Raw genomic sequence first — 15705 nt, forward strand, 5'->3', positions numbered from 1 at the left:
TAAAGATGATCATTAACTTGGTGCAAACTACTTCTAGTTTGATGTTTTCTTCATTTATATTATTTCCTTTTGTTTTAAATTTTTACTCGAGGACTAGCAAAATATTAAGTTTGGGGGTGTGATAACTCTATTACGTAGAGTTATCTTGTCACATTTTGGATGCTAAAATGGCTAAGTTTTCTAGTTTTAGGTGTTGTTTTAGTTGTTTTTTTGCAAGTTAATAAAATCAGGTTGAGTCAATGTAATGTCAGTTATTTTAGTTCATTTGTATGTTAAAATGTTTAATTTTAGCTACTATTGATTTAGTTCCTTGTTTTGAAGGTCCACAAATGAAAAAGGCTTAAGCGGCAATGAATCGTGCAAGGATGGCTAGGTGCAGATTTTTACTAAACATGCTGCGGTATTTTGAGCATAACTCTCACTATAAAAATCCAATTGATGTGATTCTTTGAACATTGGAAAGCCAAGAGGCAGAGCTATAACTTTTATGTTTACTACTTTGCCTAGTTCAACTTTTAAGTGGCAGAAAATCACATAGCAATAAAAATTTCAAAGAGCTTGGCACCTAGGTGCCAACCACCCAGCGTCACGACATCAACACTGGGTTTTTTTTTTTTCTGCAACTCTAACTTTTTAAGTTAGGGCTTTCAATGGGGGGTATATATAGGCCATTTTAAGTGGGTTTTAGGAGGAGAAGTTAGAGCAGCTATTCAAAGGAAAAGAAATCATAAACAAAAGAAAAAAAGAGGATCAAGGCTCAAAAAGCTACAGAAATTTGTTTCTCTCACTAGATTTGTTCTTCTCTCACTTTTTTGTTGTTGTGTTTATGGTTTCTTTCTTGTGGATGTTGTTTGCTACGAATATGATGAACTAAATAGCTTTTACTAAGATTGTGGTTGATCTTGTCATGTAGTTCGGATATTTTAACTTTATTGTACTTATTATTAATGGGTATTGTGTTGTTCATTCCAAATTTATGTTTATTGCTTCTATTTGCTTGATCAAAAATTAGATTGATTTGGGTCTCTAAATGCAACTTGACGAAGGAATTTTAGAATAGACCAAGGGTTTAAATAGCATTTGTTCATTTCAGTTAGAGATTAGGTGATTTGATTAGCTTTTAGGATAGAAATATGCCTAAATACCATATGCAGCAAAATTTAAAGTTTAAGCTTAGTGAACATTCCTTAATTAATTTACATAGACATATGGAGAATTAATTATGAGAGGCATGTTTACAAGCATCTCAACAGAGACTTGTAGAACTAACCCATTGATTTAAATATAAAGAGAGAGAGAGAGAGAGAGAGAGATTGAATTCAAATCAAAGGTTGAGTAATTCCATAATCTTAGGCCTTAATTCACTGATTCTCTAGTAGTTTTTAGCATTAATTCCATAGTTTAGTTTTGTTACTTAAATTTAATTTTTAATTAATTTTCAAATTTGATTTACTTGGAATTTAGACACAATTCTCTATGGAGACAATATTTTTCTTACTACTACATTACTTGTGCAATACATGCACTTGTGTGTGTATAAACACTGAGGTAGAAAAACAATATAACAAAGATATTTCTTGGCTCATCATCTCAATTATTTTTTGTAAATTGTTTTAACAAACCTTTAGAAATAACCATATGAAACACCCAAGGGTTTAAAAAATGTTACAACACCTTAAAAACTAAGCCAACGATTTTTGTGAACAGTTAATAAATTGGATATTAACTAAATACAAAAATAAATAAAGTGTGATGACAAATAAAACAATATAATCATGATAATTTGAAAATTCATTAAAAGATTAAGTTGGAAAACAATTTTGGACAAAGTTTTTTGAATCACTCAACTTGAAATATATGTCAAAATTTTCACTCATTATCATGAAGATCCCTAGCAACCAACTCTTGAGCTGGAGTCTGGTGGGAGTAATCTTGAAGGTACAATAAAAATCTTAAAAAATTTAATAAAAAAGAATGTGTGAAACTGATTCAATTAAATCCAAAAGCTAGAGAATTGAATTGCTTGTAATTGACTAAAACATACTAGAGGAGGAAAGACTTTTCAGGGGTTCGACTTTGTCATCAATAGTAGGATTAGGGTTAGTTTGACTTTGTGTATTGGTCCTAGCCTTCCATTTCAGCTTTCCCTTCTTTCGAAAACCCTTTGTCAACCTTAGATTTGGATTTTTTTTTGTTAAATATTTGATTGAAAGAATGAAATTGGCATAATGAAAGGATTTGATTGCACCATCGCGAGATCAAGAACAAGAAAAGAAAATCTATAATATAAACCCTAAAACTGAATTTGGGGAGAAAACTAAGAAGAAGAATAAGAAAATATTTTGAATCCTTTGTTGATGAGCAAGAAAAATCATGGAAGAGGTTAGGAAAAAAGTGAAAATATTTTATTTTATTTAATTAATTATTAAAAGCTTTTTGATAGATTTATAGCTACTCATTTATGAAAATTAAGAATATGCCTTAACTTTGTTTTTTCAGAAATATAAACCGACATCTTTACCTCAATATCAATGCCTTTATGATTTAATCGATGGACCCGAACTAGGGATTCGCTTAACCCCAATTGTCTGTTAGTTGTTTCAACTAGTAATTAAAATTATGAGAGTTTGCAATGGGAACAGTTAACATAAGAAGATGAACAGTGTGAGAGAGAGAAAATGGTGACTAGTAATGGGAAGCATGGTAGATGATGGTTGGATAGCTTGCCTTTGGTGTTTGCGAATAATTGTAGCAAGAGATTATCATGGGGTGCAATCAAGGGTGCTTTTGAGGAATATAAAAGAGTAGTAGACGTTTCCATATCGAGGAAATGCACATAAGATAGAGGTAGAGTGACAAATTATGCCTTCATTAGGTATAGGGAAAAATTTAAAATGGAGAAGGCATTGTGATGGGGGAATCATCAATGGATGGATGGAAAAAGAGTTTCTGTGAGGAGAGTTGAGCTAATAAGGATTGTGGGGAAAAGTGAGCTAGAAGGGAAAACACAAGAATAAAATGAGAAAGCAATCTCCATGAATGATAAAACTTTTAAAGAGGTTGTTACAAGTATAGCAAAGAAGAGTTAGAATGAAAAAGGAAAAACAATGTGAAAAACAAAAAGACAGGAAATAACAGGGTAAAAGAAGACAAGTTAAGGTTAAAAGAATAGCAACAAATGAGAAAGGAAGTAGATAGGGTGAGATTGGATGGAAACCAAAAGCTAGGGGAGAAAACAATTTTGGTAAGCATGAACATCCCAAATGTGGGCATGGAATGGATCAATAAGAGTGCTATAGGCTATCTTAAAGTAAAGGTCACTTACGAGGTGGTTCAATCTGGTTTTTTTCATGAAAGAATTAGTGCTAAAGTATAGATAGTTGAATGTTTGAGTGTTATTGTGACTTTTAAAGAGTAAGATGAAATGGAAACACTCTTAGAACACTGCTAGGATTTATTTGAAATATGTTTTGAAGAGCTTATACCATATCATAATCTGCCAAGTGATAGATCAGTTGTGTTATGGGTTAGGTTAAGTCTCAATTCATCTATAGCAATTAAACACATCTAAAGCTGTTGGTGAATGTTGGGGGGAGGGGGGGAGTTTATTGGACTTGATAGGAACACCCAGAAGCTTGAGAGGTTTGATCATACTTGTATGTTGGTCAGGGTCAATAGTAGGGTCGTCATTCCAAATTGTGTAGTGTTTAAGGTTGGTGATAAACAATTTAAGATCAATGTTGGCGTGGTGGTAGTGAGACTTATCATGCATTGGAATTGTACTCAAAAGAGAAAAAAGCTCTATTGGAACACATAGAGGAGACATCACAAAAGGAGTGCAACGGAGATAATGGTGGTGACATGAAGGACACAACAAAAGAGTAGAGGAGAGATGAGTAAGAAACAACTAGAGGATTGGGCTTGATGATAGAGGGTATAGAGGTAGTAGGGAATCAAAAGATTTCAAAATAAAGTTGAGTGGAGTACTTGACACAAGTGGCGATAATGAGAATGAAAGTATGAAGCAAGTGAAAATAGAGAAAAAAGCTACAATTTATTATATGATTCGACAACATGAGATGTGGACAGATAAGGTAGAAGTGAGCGACCTAAAAATGAAAAGAAAGAGAAAGAATTCAAAAGTGTGACTAGTAAGGTGAGAGAAAGTAAGAAAGGGACAGATATCGAGGTTGAGCAAAAAAAAAAAGGTTCAATCAAAAGAAAGTGTCAGAGGTTGAAAAAAGCGTTAAGCAAGAAAGAAGTCAAAGTAGAAAAAATAAAAATATTGATGGGGAAAATTTGACTGAAAGTGGGGTAAAGGTGAAAAGGGTCTAGAATGGGGTAGAGCAAAGCCCAATAGGAGATAATGGTGGAAAAATCGAAGTGAACCTATTAGATCGAAAGACCAAAGCGTTGCAAGACCAAAAAGTGCCTACAGAGTCTAATGGGCCAAGTCCGTTAAGCCTAGTGAAAGTTGACTTGTTGATGGGGTGCGGGTTAAATAGAAACTTAAGTTTTAGAGGGTCTACATGGTTAAAAAGCATATTGGAGGTAGGCCAAGTGAAGGTTAAGGGATTCATAAAGGTTATGCTGCTAGAAAAAAAAAAAGAAAAGGAAAGTGAAATTAAGGGAAAAACGGTGCAGCAGCATAAAGCTTTGGAGACTTAAAGTGAGAGGACTCCAATTGACAAAGGAAAGTCGAATAAGAGAGGTGATCTTGGTGAAGGTAGTGAGGATGTCTTAAGAGGTAGAGTTGAAATAGAGAACATAAGTATATGGAAGAATGTTGTCAAGCCCGGCTTTACAATATGTTTATTATGCCATTCTTACATGAGAATGCATGTTTGCTTACTTGGGTACCTCGAAAATCGTTAAAGGACGACAATGTATCAAATGGTACAATTAAGTTGAATTAAGCCTCGAACTAGTCCAAATAGAGATTTTAAGATGAAATTGAAAATTTTAAAACCCCAGAATGACTTAAAATGGTGATTCGGAGTTCGAGGACCGATTTGAAGTTAAATTGGAATTTTCATGATCTAAGGGCAAAATAGTCATTTTGCCACCCGAGGTTAAAAATTAGAATGTTGGAAGAAGTTTTTGATCAAGATTGACTATTTAGAACATAATTTGAGTTTGAGAAGTGAAGAATTTTAATTTCGGCATTTTTTTGAGGATAAGAGCAAAATAGTCATTTTGTCACCCCAAGGGCAAAATTGTAATTTAAGTGGATTTTACCCAATATTATCATGGATAATTGAGGAAATTTAAGTGGTGGAGAGAGATTGCTTAATGGGTAAGTATGACACATGGACCAATGGAATGGTGACATGTGTCAAATTTTCATCCATTTATTATTTGGCTTAAAAATCAGCACAAAATCAGCCCATTTATCTTCATATGGCTGGCCAAAGGAAGAAAAGAAAGAACAAGAACCCTAGGGTGAAAATTCAAGAGAAAATTGGTGGATTTCAAGTAATCAAGCAATCAAAGGTAAAATTTCTTGATTTTGACTTGTGATCTATCTTTCCTATGCATTCTTTTGCATTTTTCATGGTTGAATCACATGATTTCATGATGGGTCTCTTGCTGGCCGAACACTTAGAGAGAGATTTTGATGGTTATTTTGGCTAGATTTTAAGATATTCTAGTGTTTTTAGTTGATTAGTGATGTGTAGCATGAAAATCAAGCAAGAAAAATTCATGTTCTCCCATCACCCATCATTGGCCGAATTCTCCATGTGGAATATTAATGATGATTTTGATTTTATTTCAAGTGATTTGGTTAGGAATTAGTGATTTATGGTGTGAGAATCAAGCTTGAAAAATTATAATGTTGATGCACCCACCATGGCCGAATTTTCCAAGAGAAAATGTGAGGATGATTTTGCCATCTTTCAAGTTATTTAATTTGTGTTTGACGATTTGGAGTATTGGGAGAAAAATGGAATTATTTGGAGTTAAATTGGACATATTGGCCAATTAATCGATTGATAGATCGAATTAGGCCAATACCGTTTTATTTAGGTACACAATTGAATTTGTGTAGAACACCGTGTTTTGACGATAATTCGAACAATTTACATCTCATTTCATGCATTAGTATAGAGCCTGAATTGGTTTTATAACAATTTAGCACAAATGTAGTAAATGGCTTATTGTGTATTATGTCTAGGTGGTGAGTATTCTGGCAAAAGTAAAGAGATAGCACCTGAGGATCAAGAATTGGAGTACCTGAAATTCGACTCTCGAAATAGTGAGTAACCTTACTATCGTCTTAATTATCTAAAGTGGTTTTTTTCCGATTTTGTGATTTTATGGAAAATGAATTTCAATGGTAAATCTTTATGTTTTATAAGTAAAATGTGATTAAATGAAACAATTATATAAAATTGTCTTGAAATTGAATGATGGCTTGGAAAATAGAGTAATTGGAGACTAATTGCTGTGTTATAAATCATGGTTTGAATTGAATGGCTTATGATAATATTGGCATGAATGGTTGAATTGGTATTTGTGTTGAAAATGTATGAACTGTTAATTTGCCTTGAGAGGCTGTAAAATAAAATAATTACCATGTCATGCTGTTGAATTTTATTGAATTGGTGGGTTATATATTGGTCGCTGTAGTGGACGGGTTCCGTGGACTAGCCTATTAGAGGGGCACGGTAACCCTATTATATTCAGACCTTAGTATGAGAGGCATGGATGGATAACTCCTAAAGTTAACACTTTAGAGTTCACTTCACGCCAAACCATCACGTGAGGGTGAATTCAACCAACGCCAAGGAACGGCTATGCTTTCAAAATAAAAACATGATTTATGCGTACATAACTTTTTAACAGCCTTGGCGGACTCGGTTGGGATAGCTCTCAGCCAAGGTATCCTTGATAACTGAGTATGAGAATGATTTTGGCACGAGCCAAAGTTTTAAGAAATTCATAAGCCATGTTGATTACTCGATTTATATGAATTGATTTTATTTGGTTGAAATGAGTTGAAAGGTGATGAATTACAGTATGTTAAACTATTTTATCTGTCTCCATTTACTCAGCTTTAGATATTTTAGATCGTATTTGTTTACTCACTGAGATTATATTATCTCACCACCCTTCTTTCCACCCATTTCAGGCTCAGGATAGTCGGTAGATAGCTCACTTTATTGAGGGCTACACTTAGACTTGCATCCTCAAAAATTGTAGGTTTACCGCTTTTAATACTTTTGGTCATTCGTGGGCCCACGTGTCACTGTAAATTAAATTTTATACTTTGGTTATCTGTAACAATATGTATAAATTTATTTAGCTTTTATGCTACAAAAATTATTTACCGGTAACTCTATAAATATTGTTTTATAAGAAAATAGAATATTTTATTGAATATTTTTATTATATTCAAATAGTCATAATTTCATTTCAAATGAATGTTTTAGACATCTAAACTTATTTTTGATTATGAAATATGTGTTTCCCACTCGCATACTACATTTTTAGCTGGTTTCGAGATTTTTGAGAAAAAATTACCAAAATGCCCCTGTGAGAAAAAAAATATTTTTCTATTGTTTTGATTTGGAAATAGTTTATAATCTCTCAAAACATGATACTTAACAACTGTTGCTCACAGGGGAGGTGCAAAAATTGATATTAAAGCCTTGCGAGGTTCCGATTAGCATTACGGGCAGTGAACGTTTATCGGGACGTCACGGCGATTGTCACGGGCTCGAGAGGAGTACCGGGTCATGACGAATGTGGTTAGAGATGATGGTGTGATAAGGGACTTTGTCTCAAGTGGAGAGGATGGTGAGTTAAACGAGAATGTAGAAATTGATGATGGAGGATAGTTTATTATAAATTAAGAAGTAATAAAAGTAGAATAAGGAAGAGAGGTTTTTTCTTGAGCAAAAGATAAGGCAGGGTAGTTTAAACAAAAAAATAAAGCTTATTAAAGAAAAGAAGGGCAATGCAAAAGAGCAAAACAATAACTCCAAAGGTAGGCTCGACTAGCAATGGGAGAATAAGAGTTAAGAAATAGGCCAAGAAAGATTTGGAAGTGCATAATACAGAGTAAAACCTTTTGGGTTTAGACTCAGCCTAAATGTGGATGTTAGGAAAAGGAACTCAGTCATTAAGAGAGAAGTAGAAGCAATATGGGAGTTGACAAAGAGATTGGGTTTAAGCTTTTATGAAAATAAAGAAAATGTGATCCAAAAGATAGTTGAGCTAAAGGTGGTGGACAAAGGTGTCGAGTTGCAAGCAACTTTGGATTGAGCCAATTAGTTAAGGAAGGATTGTATGGACAAAGGGAAAGGGAATGGTTTCCATATGGCAAGTTAAGTAATGCGTTCTAGCAAAGCTTGTTGTTTTGTCGTTGATTTAGCTTATCATATGTATTGGTTTAATTTTGATGTTGTGCCGCTAGGACAGTATTTGATATGTGTAGGTATTTTAGACTAGGATCCAACTGCCAATAATTTTAGATGTGGTTGAGTCCTAGTTGTTATGTATAGTTCTATCTACTTGGAGTCTGAATGCCATAAGACATATCAAGTTTAAGAACTTACAGACTTGTAGTGGCATCCAAGGGCTTCTAGACCACTTTATTATAAAAACCTAACCTTTTAAAGGAAAAAAAATGCTTTTTGATATTAATTTTGAAGTCCTAACAAATTTTGTTGTTTACCTCATTAATGAGGTGACAACACTTGGTGGATTGATAACGTATGGAAGCTATAAATTGTTAAAGCGTCAAATATTAATCTATTTTTTTATTGCTTTCAATCAAGCTTCAACTAGTCATTTATTTCTAATAAGGCATAATGCTAAAAAAAAAAAAAACTTCTTGAACTAATTAAGAAAATTCAAATAAGCCCTTATTCTCTTATTGCATTCAATTAAGCCCTTATACTTTTATTTTGGATCAAACAAGACCTTATGACTAATGATTGACTAATTGCCATTAATCAAAATGTTCATTGTCATTTTATGTTTATGTGACATTGATAATATTGAAAGTTGCTAGAATACGAAAAATAATGAGAACAACTAGAAAAAATGGAATAAGTGCTTCATGTGTATAATAGTGAAAGTAAGCTAAAAAATTAGCAAGATTTATGGCTTACTTTCACCTTGGGATGTTTAAAAGAGTTAGGCTTTGTAGCTTAGATATGGAAGTAGTAAAGAAATCTTCCTTTTAACCTTTCCATGAAGTACAAGTGTTTATCCCTCTCATATTTTCTCTCTTACCTTGTTTTTTTCTTGAACCTTTTCACGTGTACCTTTTCCCGGTTACCTTCTACTTAAAAAGAAGTCTTATTACATTACTAATGTTCATTAAAACACTCATTACTTCAGTAACCACATAATGGATTTCTAAGCATTACTATAAAATTATTAATTCAATGGCCACATAATGGGTTTCAATAATTGTTAGTCATTATCTACATTAATGCTCTTCTTATTACTATTGCTTGTTAAGTGCATTAAAGTTTATTCTTAAGTAACTGCTTATTCTGGCTCTATGTATATACAGCTTTGACAATTTATTTTGGGACAACAAGATTTCTTGAGTTAGTGCAAGCACATTTCGGCTATGAGCTTCTCTCTCTAATTCTCTTCTACTTAGTTCTCTAATTCTCTTCTACTTTGTCCTTTCTCATCATATTCTCAATTTGACTCTACTACTTTGACAATATTATTACTCTACCACTCACTTATTCTCTACCTATTCTCAACCTTACTTTACTACTCACCTTTTCTCTTTCATGTGCCACAATATTCGATACTTCATAGAATGCTCCAATTTTCCTCTTCGTTACCTCCTATATGCCTTTTTACTTATTTACAACACTTCCCTTACAAAAACCCACTTTACACTTATATTAGTTGACACAAATGACAAAAGGAACTTGAATAATGAAAATTTGGACTTTATATTGCCCTCAAAATTTGAAACTCCCATATGCTTCCTTTAAGATTCTTTCTGGATAGATGGTCTCCATCTATTAGGAGCTGTTACCTCAGTACTATAAAGATCCTCTCAATATATACATTTTTTTCACAAAATTTTTTTTAAAAAAGGTTAATTTTATCTTAGAATAAGGTAAAGAAAAGTAAAATATTCTCAAGGAAATTAACGTTTCAAACAAAAAGCGTTGGGCAGTTGGCAATACTTTACAGGAAAACCTAATTCCTATGGAACCACTACTTAAAAGATTTATAGGGTACAGCCTGGAAACACAGCTGGTGTTACCAAACAAGCTAACAGCTTAATTTTTGAGTAAGTGAAACCGTGAAAGAGGCTATATAATATATACTAATCATGGAACCAGGAAGGCGGGGACTCTCCTACAGTCTGTCATTGCAGCCTTTTTCTGATCCATTGCATATCCTTCAAGTTTTAAGCTCCTAAATTGATATGTATGTAAGAAATAAGAGACCCCAACAATATATCCGAGTAGGATCTCAAATTCAAGTCTGATCAAGTGTCAACTCCAACAATAATTTGATCCCATTTTACCAATGAGTTTATGCAACATATGTCGGAAGTTTTAGGTTCAAAATCCAACTAAATATCTAGACATTTTGCTGCAGTATACAAATTATAATTTAAAGCTGAAAGTTAGATATGAGAAGCAGTTTTGGTTTTGGGATTTCCTGGTATTCAGCAAATACATTGGAGTAGCTAAATCCGATTAGATGTACAGCACATTGTCTATACTGTTTTTGACCAGATGTACAGCACATTGTTGGGCTTGTTTTTGTTTTGGACAATGTCAGTTTGCAACTTGTATTTATGATCATAGGGGGGTGTGGAAGGATGTACAGGATATGTATTTTTTGGACAGAAACTGAGGTTGACTCATGGCTAGCCTATGGCTATGATGTTTGAATTCTTGATTTAATTCAAGTATCAATGAAATTTGGCTCATAAAAAAATAAAAAAACTTTCCGATTCAGCAGAAAACTGGTATCTCTGATCCCCAATTTGTATCCTATTACTTGTAATCTGAACAAATAGAACCACTTAAAAACAAACGGAGGAAAGGAAAAAAAGAACAATGTATATAATAGGAACTTTGGTTCGTTATTGCCTACAGGGAGTTTCAACAATTGTCTCCAATGCTGGCCTCCACGATCTCTGCTTGGAATACCTCTCCACCGAATCTGCTGTCTTGCTCACCGGATTCTCTGGTGTCTTGGCCTCGGACGGGAAAATGCAAAACTCAGTAAAGACAGGAAAAATTTTCCCAAAATTATTGAAAGTTGCATGTTTCAATGCCTTGGTAGCCTTGCAAGTGAGACAGCTCATTTCCTCATGTGTGAGCACTGAGTAGAGCAATTCCATGGGGAGAAGGAAGTAGACTTGGCGTCGCTCTAGCACTTCATCTGCTGTTAGACCGTGAATCCTGTAACCAACTTTTAGACTGCTTGAATCACAGACAAATTGTCCAGGATTCTCTAACATGAGATCCGCTGCTTTAACTGGTTTTGTATACATCTGCATATTCCCATCTGGGAATAGCACCTTCACTACTCCACTTGAGATGATTGAAGGTGCACAGGAAGCTGCGTTCCCCATTATCAAGAGACGGGTATACGCCGACGCTACACTAGATAAGTGGCTGAAAATGGGAAGGGGCGAGGAAGGTACTAGGAAAATGGGGAACCCTTCTCTTTAACATGAAATGAGTGGAAATGTGGCAGGCAGGCATCTAAGGGCTTGAGATTTGATGATATATGCATGCAAGGATGGTGGTTGAGCGATAAAGTGAAGGGTTTATTTATTTTGCTATACTTTTTAGCTTCACATATCACTATGAGACAACAAGGTGCAAGCAAATTACATGAGTCATGGACCTCATGGGCGTGTCATTGAGTGACTTAAAAAGCATATAGTTTAGTGCCTCTTTGCCTTTCTGTCTTCTTTTAATTTTCATTTGTTAAGTAATAATGATTTAATTGCCAGGATCATGTGAGAATATATAAACTCCTTTAACCGTAATATATAGATAAATATAAGCCCATTTATTACTTAAAATTTTTTCATTATGGTAAAAATGTGTGTAAAGTTAGCTCAAATTGTTCTTATGGAATTGAATTCACGAGATTTTTATTCTAATGAAGAGAAAACATTCGACTTTTAAACCTTATCTCTCTTAAGGAGTGATAATAATGATTGGATCGAAAGGTAGTTATTCCATTTGTTAGACTATAGAAACTCATAAGAGGCAAAAAGAACAAAAATGGGAAACTAGTCCAAATGTTCTTACCAGACTGATAAAGGAAGTCCAATGCTCGAGGCAGTTACCCTCATAAGTTATTCTTCCAATATATTTATATTGGGTTCCACTGTTTCTTTACTCTGCAATAAATAGTTTAATAAGGTGAGCACATGATGAGGCATGGACCAAAGGCTAGCGATTGTATCAGCCATCACAAAACGACACCACCAACCTTATGATTGAATATGGTAAGGAGCAATTTGTTCGATATTATTCTCTACGGCTGGTCACCTAACTTGATAAAGAATTAATCATACCTACAACACAACACAAATCCATTTTTTGTATACAAGATGTGATGGAATATACAAATACAGCTCTCAGATATGAACGATGAAGGAATATTTAGCCTGGGAGTTTTCCATGTCAAGTCTTTGTTATTTATTTGCTAGCTTGCAAACAATTAGTCGAAAAGCCTCAAAAGTATTTAATATTCAATTTCCATATTTACTTTCAATTAATTTTTTCATCGTTTTTCAAATATTAAATTAAAATTTTCATATTAATTCTAATTGTTTTATTTAGAAGTCGGACTCGGTTGGAATGTCTAAAACTTTGGTTCAGATTTGCTTATTCATTTAAATTTTATTCGGTATTCAAATAAGTATTTTAAATATATTTCAAATTTAAAATTAAATAAAAATAATATTTAATAATATAATAATAATAAATCTTTGTCCGGTCTGGGGAAAGGTCCATTTACAACTAAAGAGTGGTTATACAAAGCAAATCTATAATATATATATATATATATATATATATAATTTATTAATTGACAAAAATAATCATATTTATTCATTATAATTCTAAATTTTCATTATATTAATAATTATCTAATTTGTAAATATGTAAAATTTTAATTGCAACTAATCTTTAAAGGTTTATAGTAAACAGAAGAAGAAAGAAAAACTTAAAACTTAAAATATATAAATTTTTTTTACAGAGATTATAGTCCAAAAAGGAGTTCTCTCTATTGTGTTTTTATAGCTATTAACATAGAAAATATTGGCTGACACAATAATTAATCTAATCTTTTTATTTGGCTGACTAAAAAGGAAAATTATAATTTAATAAGGAGTAAAAGATCCTGTGTGTAACAATCTTTATATTTAAAAATTAAAGAAAATCAAGTTAGTAATTGGATTCAAATTTTCTTTTATTTAAGGAAGAGGGATTTTATATTTAACTCTTTGTGGATGCCAAATTATGCACTTACTATCACTGGAATATTCGGATGTTGTTAATTGTTTTTCTACAATTACTAAATAAAATATTCAAATGTTGTTAAATTATTGTTGAAATGTTAATGTAGGCAACTTTTTGTTAAATATTTGAATAAAAAACTTTAAGTAAATTTTTATTATTAAAATTATTGATAAAAAATCCATTTATAACATGAAAAAGTCATTTCTCAAACAACTTGAATCCGAGGCAACCTTAAATCCAGATAAACTAACCTCAAAACAACTTTAATTCAAGATAATACTGGAATATATCTTATTATTATTATTATTAAATTTATTTTATCTTAAGAAATTCAACAAAAGGTGCTATTCTTTTGGTCTGACAACCCATATTTGAATTTAAAATATTTAAGTGAATCTCAACTTCTAATTATTGGAGTTAAAGATTAATATATAATCATTAACATTGCTATACTAACCAAAACAGAGATGAAAGTCTCCGATACCATGAGACAAACAAGCATCAAGGACTTCCTTAGAAAATTATGAAAGTCTTTGTTTTGAAGTTGTAAAACAGAGATGAACGAGTAATGAAGAAAACGATGATACCAAAAGCTATCTTACGTTCATTTGTTTAATTACAAAAATCATATATTGTTGTCACATTCATTACACTTGTTGATAATATTAACAAGTGTTAAGCATAAGATTACCACAAAGCATGCAAAGTAACACGTATGAGACACTAAGATAGTAATGTAAACTTGCATCAATACTAGTACAACGAAGCAAAATATAACATTACAAAAGACATCTGTATTGAGGATGCATGCATTAATATCTAACACTCCTCCTTAATGCCTGCATGGTAAATGTTTAGTTTGCTTCTGAGGTATTCAAGTCCTGGTCCAAGTAAAGCCTTGGTCATTATATCTGTAAGCTGTAGCTCTGAAGAAAAATATTGGACATGGATATCTCCATTCTTTTCAGCATCACGAATGGCATGAAACTTGACCTGAATGTGCTTTGATTTGCCATGAAACACTAGATTTTTTGATATAGCTATTTTTTAATTATTGTCAACCAGCAATGGAGTAGAATGACATTGTGAAAGTTTTAAGTCTGCCAGGACTTTCCTCAACCAGATGGCCTGATTAGATGTAGCTAATGCTGCAATGTATTCTGCCCCAGCAAAAGACTGAGCAACTAGTGTTTGCTTATGACAGCTCTAGCTGAATGGACCATTACCTAAAGTAAAAACACAACCAGAGAGGTTACGAAGATCATCAACATTTCCAGCCCAGTCACTGTCTGAATATCTTGAAAGACTCACCTAAGTGGTTCTAATGAAATAAATCACATGATTCTGAGTGCCTTCCAAATATTTCAACACACATTTTGCAACTGTCAAATGAAGATTTTTTGGTTCTTGCATGAATCTTGATAGCATACTAATAGAAAACATAATGTCTGAAGGAGAATAACACAAGTAGAGCAGGCATCCAATCATACTTCGATAAGTTAAAGGATCTTTGAGCTTCGTACCTTTACTACATGAATATTTTTCATTTTACAGGCAATGGAGTTATTGCTGCCTTATTTTACTCCATATGAAATCTCTTTAGAACATCTTAAATGTATTTCTTTTGTGAAAGTCTAACCCCATCAATAGATTGGCTAATTTTTAACCCTAAGAAAGAGCTCATCAAACTTACATCAGTCATATCGAACTCATTGTGCATTTTTTCTTTAAACCTCTGCAATGCTATGTTGTCTTCTTCTATAACCAGCAAGTCAACAACGTACAGTGAGACAATCATAGAAGGTTTAGCTGAAGAGCTATATGTGTATAAAGTTGCTTCATTACAGCTCTTGACAAACATCTGTTTAAGCAAACATGTATCCATTCTGTTATACCAGGTACGAGAAGCCTATTTAAGGCCATATAAGGCTTTTGTGCAACTTGAAAACCTTATCTTCATTTGTATTTTGGATGAATCCATCAGGCTGCTCCACATATACTTCTTCTTCCATGACACCAATAAGAAATGCATACTTAATATCTAAATGATACACATTCCAATTAAGTGCAACAGATAGAGTAAGCAATAGTCTGATTATGTCAAACCTTGTTTCTAGAGCATATGTCTCCATGCAGTCAATCCCAAGTAGTTGATTAAAGCCTTTGGCAACCAAACAAGCTTTAAATTTGTTCACTCTACCATCTGGATTAAGTTTCC

General features: G+C 33.0%; 1 protein-coding gene and 2 long non-coding RNA genes across 3 annotated transcripts; 2 read left to right on the top strand and 1 right to left on the bottom strand.

Annotated features, from left to right (window-relative positions):
• LOC108661212 lies at positions 5452-7173 on the top strand. The gene is made up of 3 exons (XR_001926962.1): positions 5452-5493; positions 6176-6256; positions 7133-7173. It is a non-coding gene; the product is annotated as an uncharacterized LOC108661212 (long non-coding RNA).
• Positions 7163-8556, top strand: LOC108661213. Its single transcript, XR_001926963.1, has 2 exons — positions 7163-7199; positions 7625-8556. It is a non-coding gene; the product is annotated as an uncharacterized LOC108661213 (long non-coding RNA).
• LOC18604373 lies at positions 10952-11707 on the bottom strand. Its single transcript, XM_007036805.2, has one exon. The coding sequence runs from the start codon at positions 11576-11578 to the stop codon at positions 11084-11086; it is 495 nt and encodes a 164-aa protein (XP_007036867.2). The 5' UTR covers positions 11579-11707; the 3' UTR covers positions 10952-11083.

This window comes from Theobroma cacao, chromosome 3, assembly GCF_000208745.1.
Source record: "Theobroma cacao cultivar B97-61/B2 chromosome 3, Criollo_cocoa_genome_V2, whole genome shotgun sequence".
Lineage (NCBI taxonomy): Eukaryota > Viridiplantae > Streptophyta > Magnoliopsida > Malvales > Malvaceae > Theobroma > Theobroma cacao.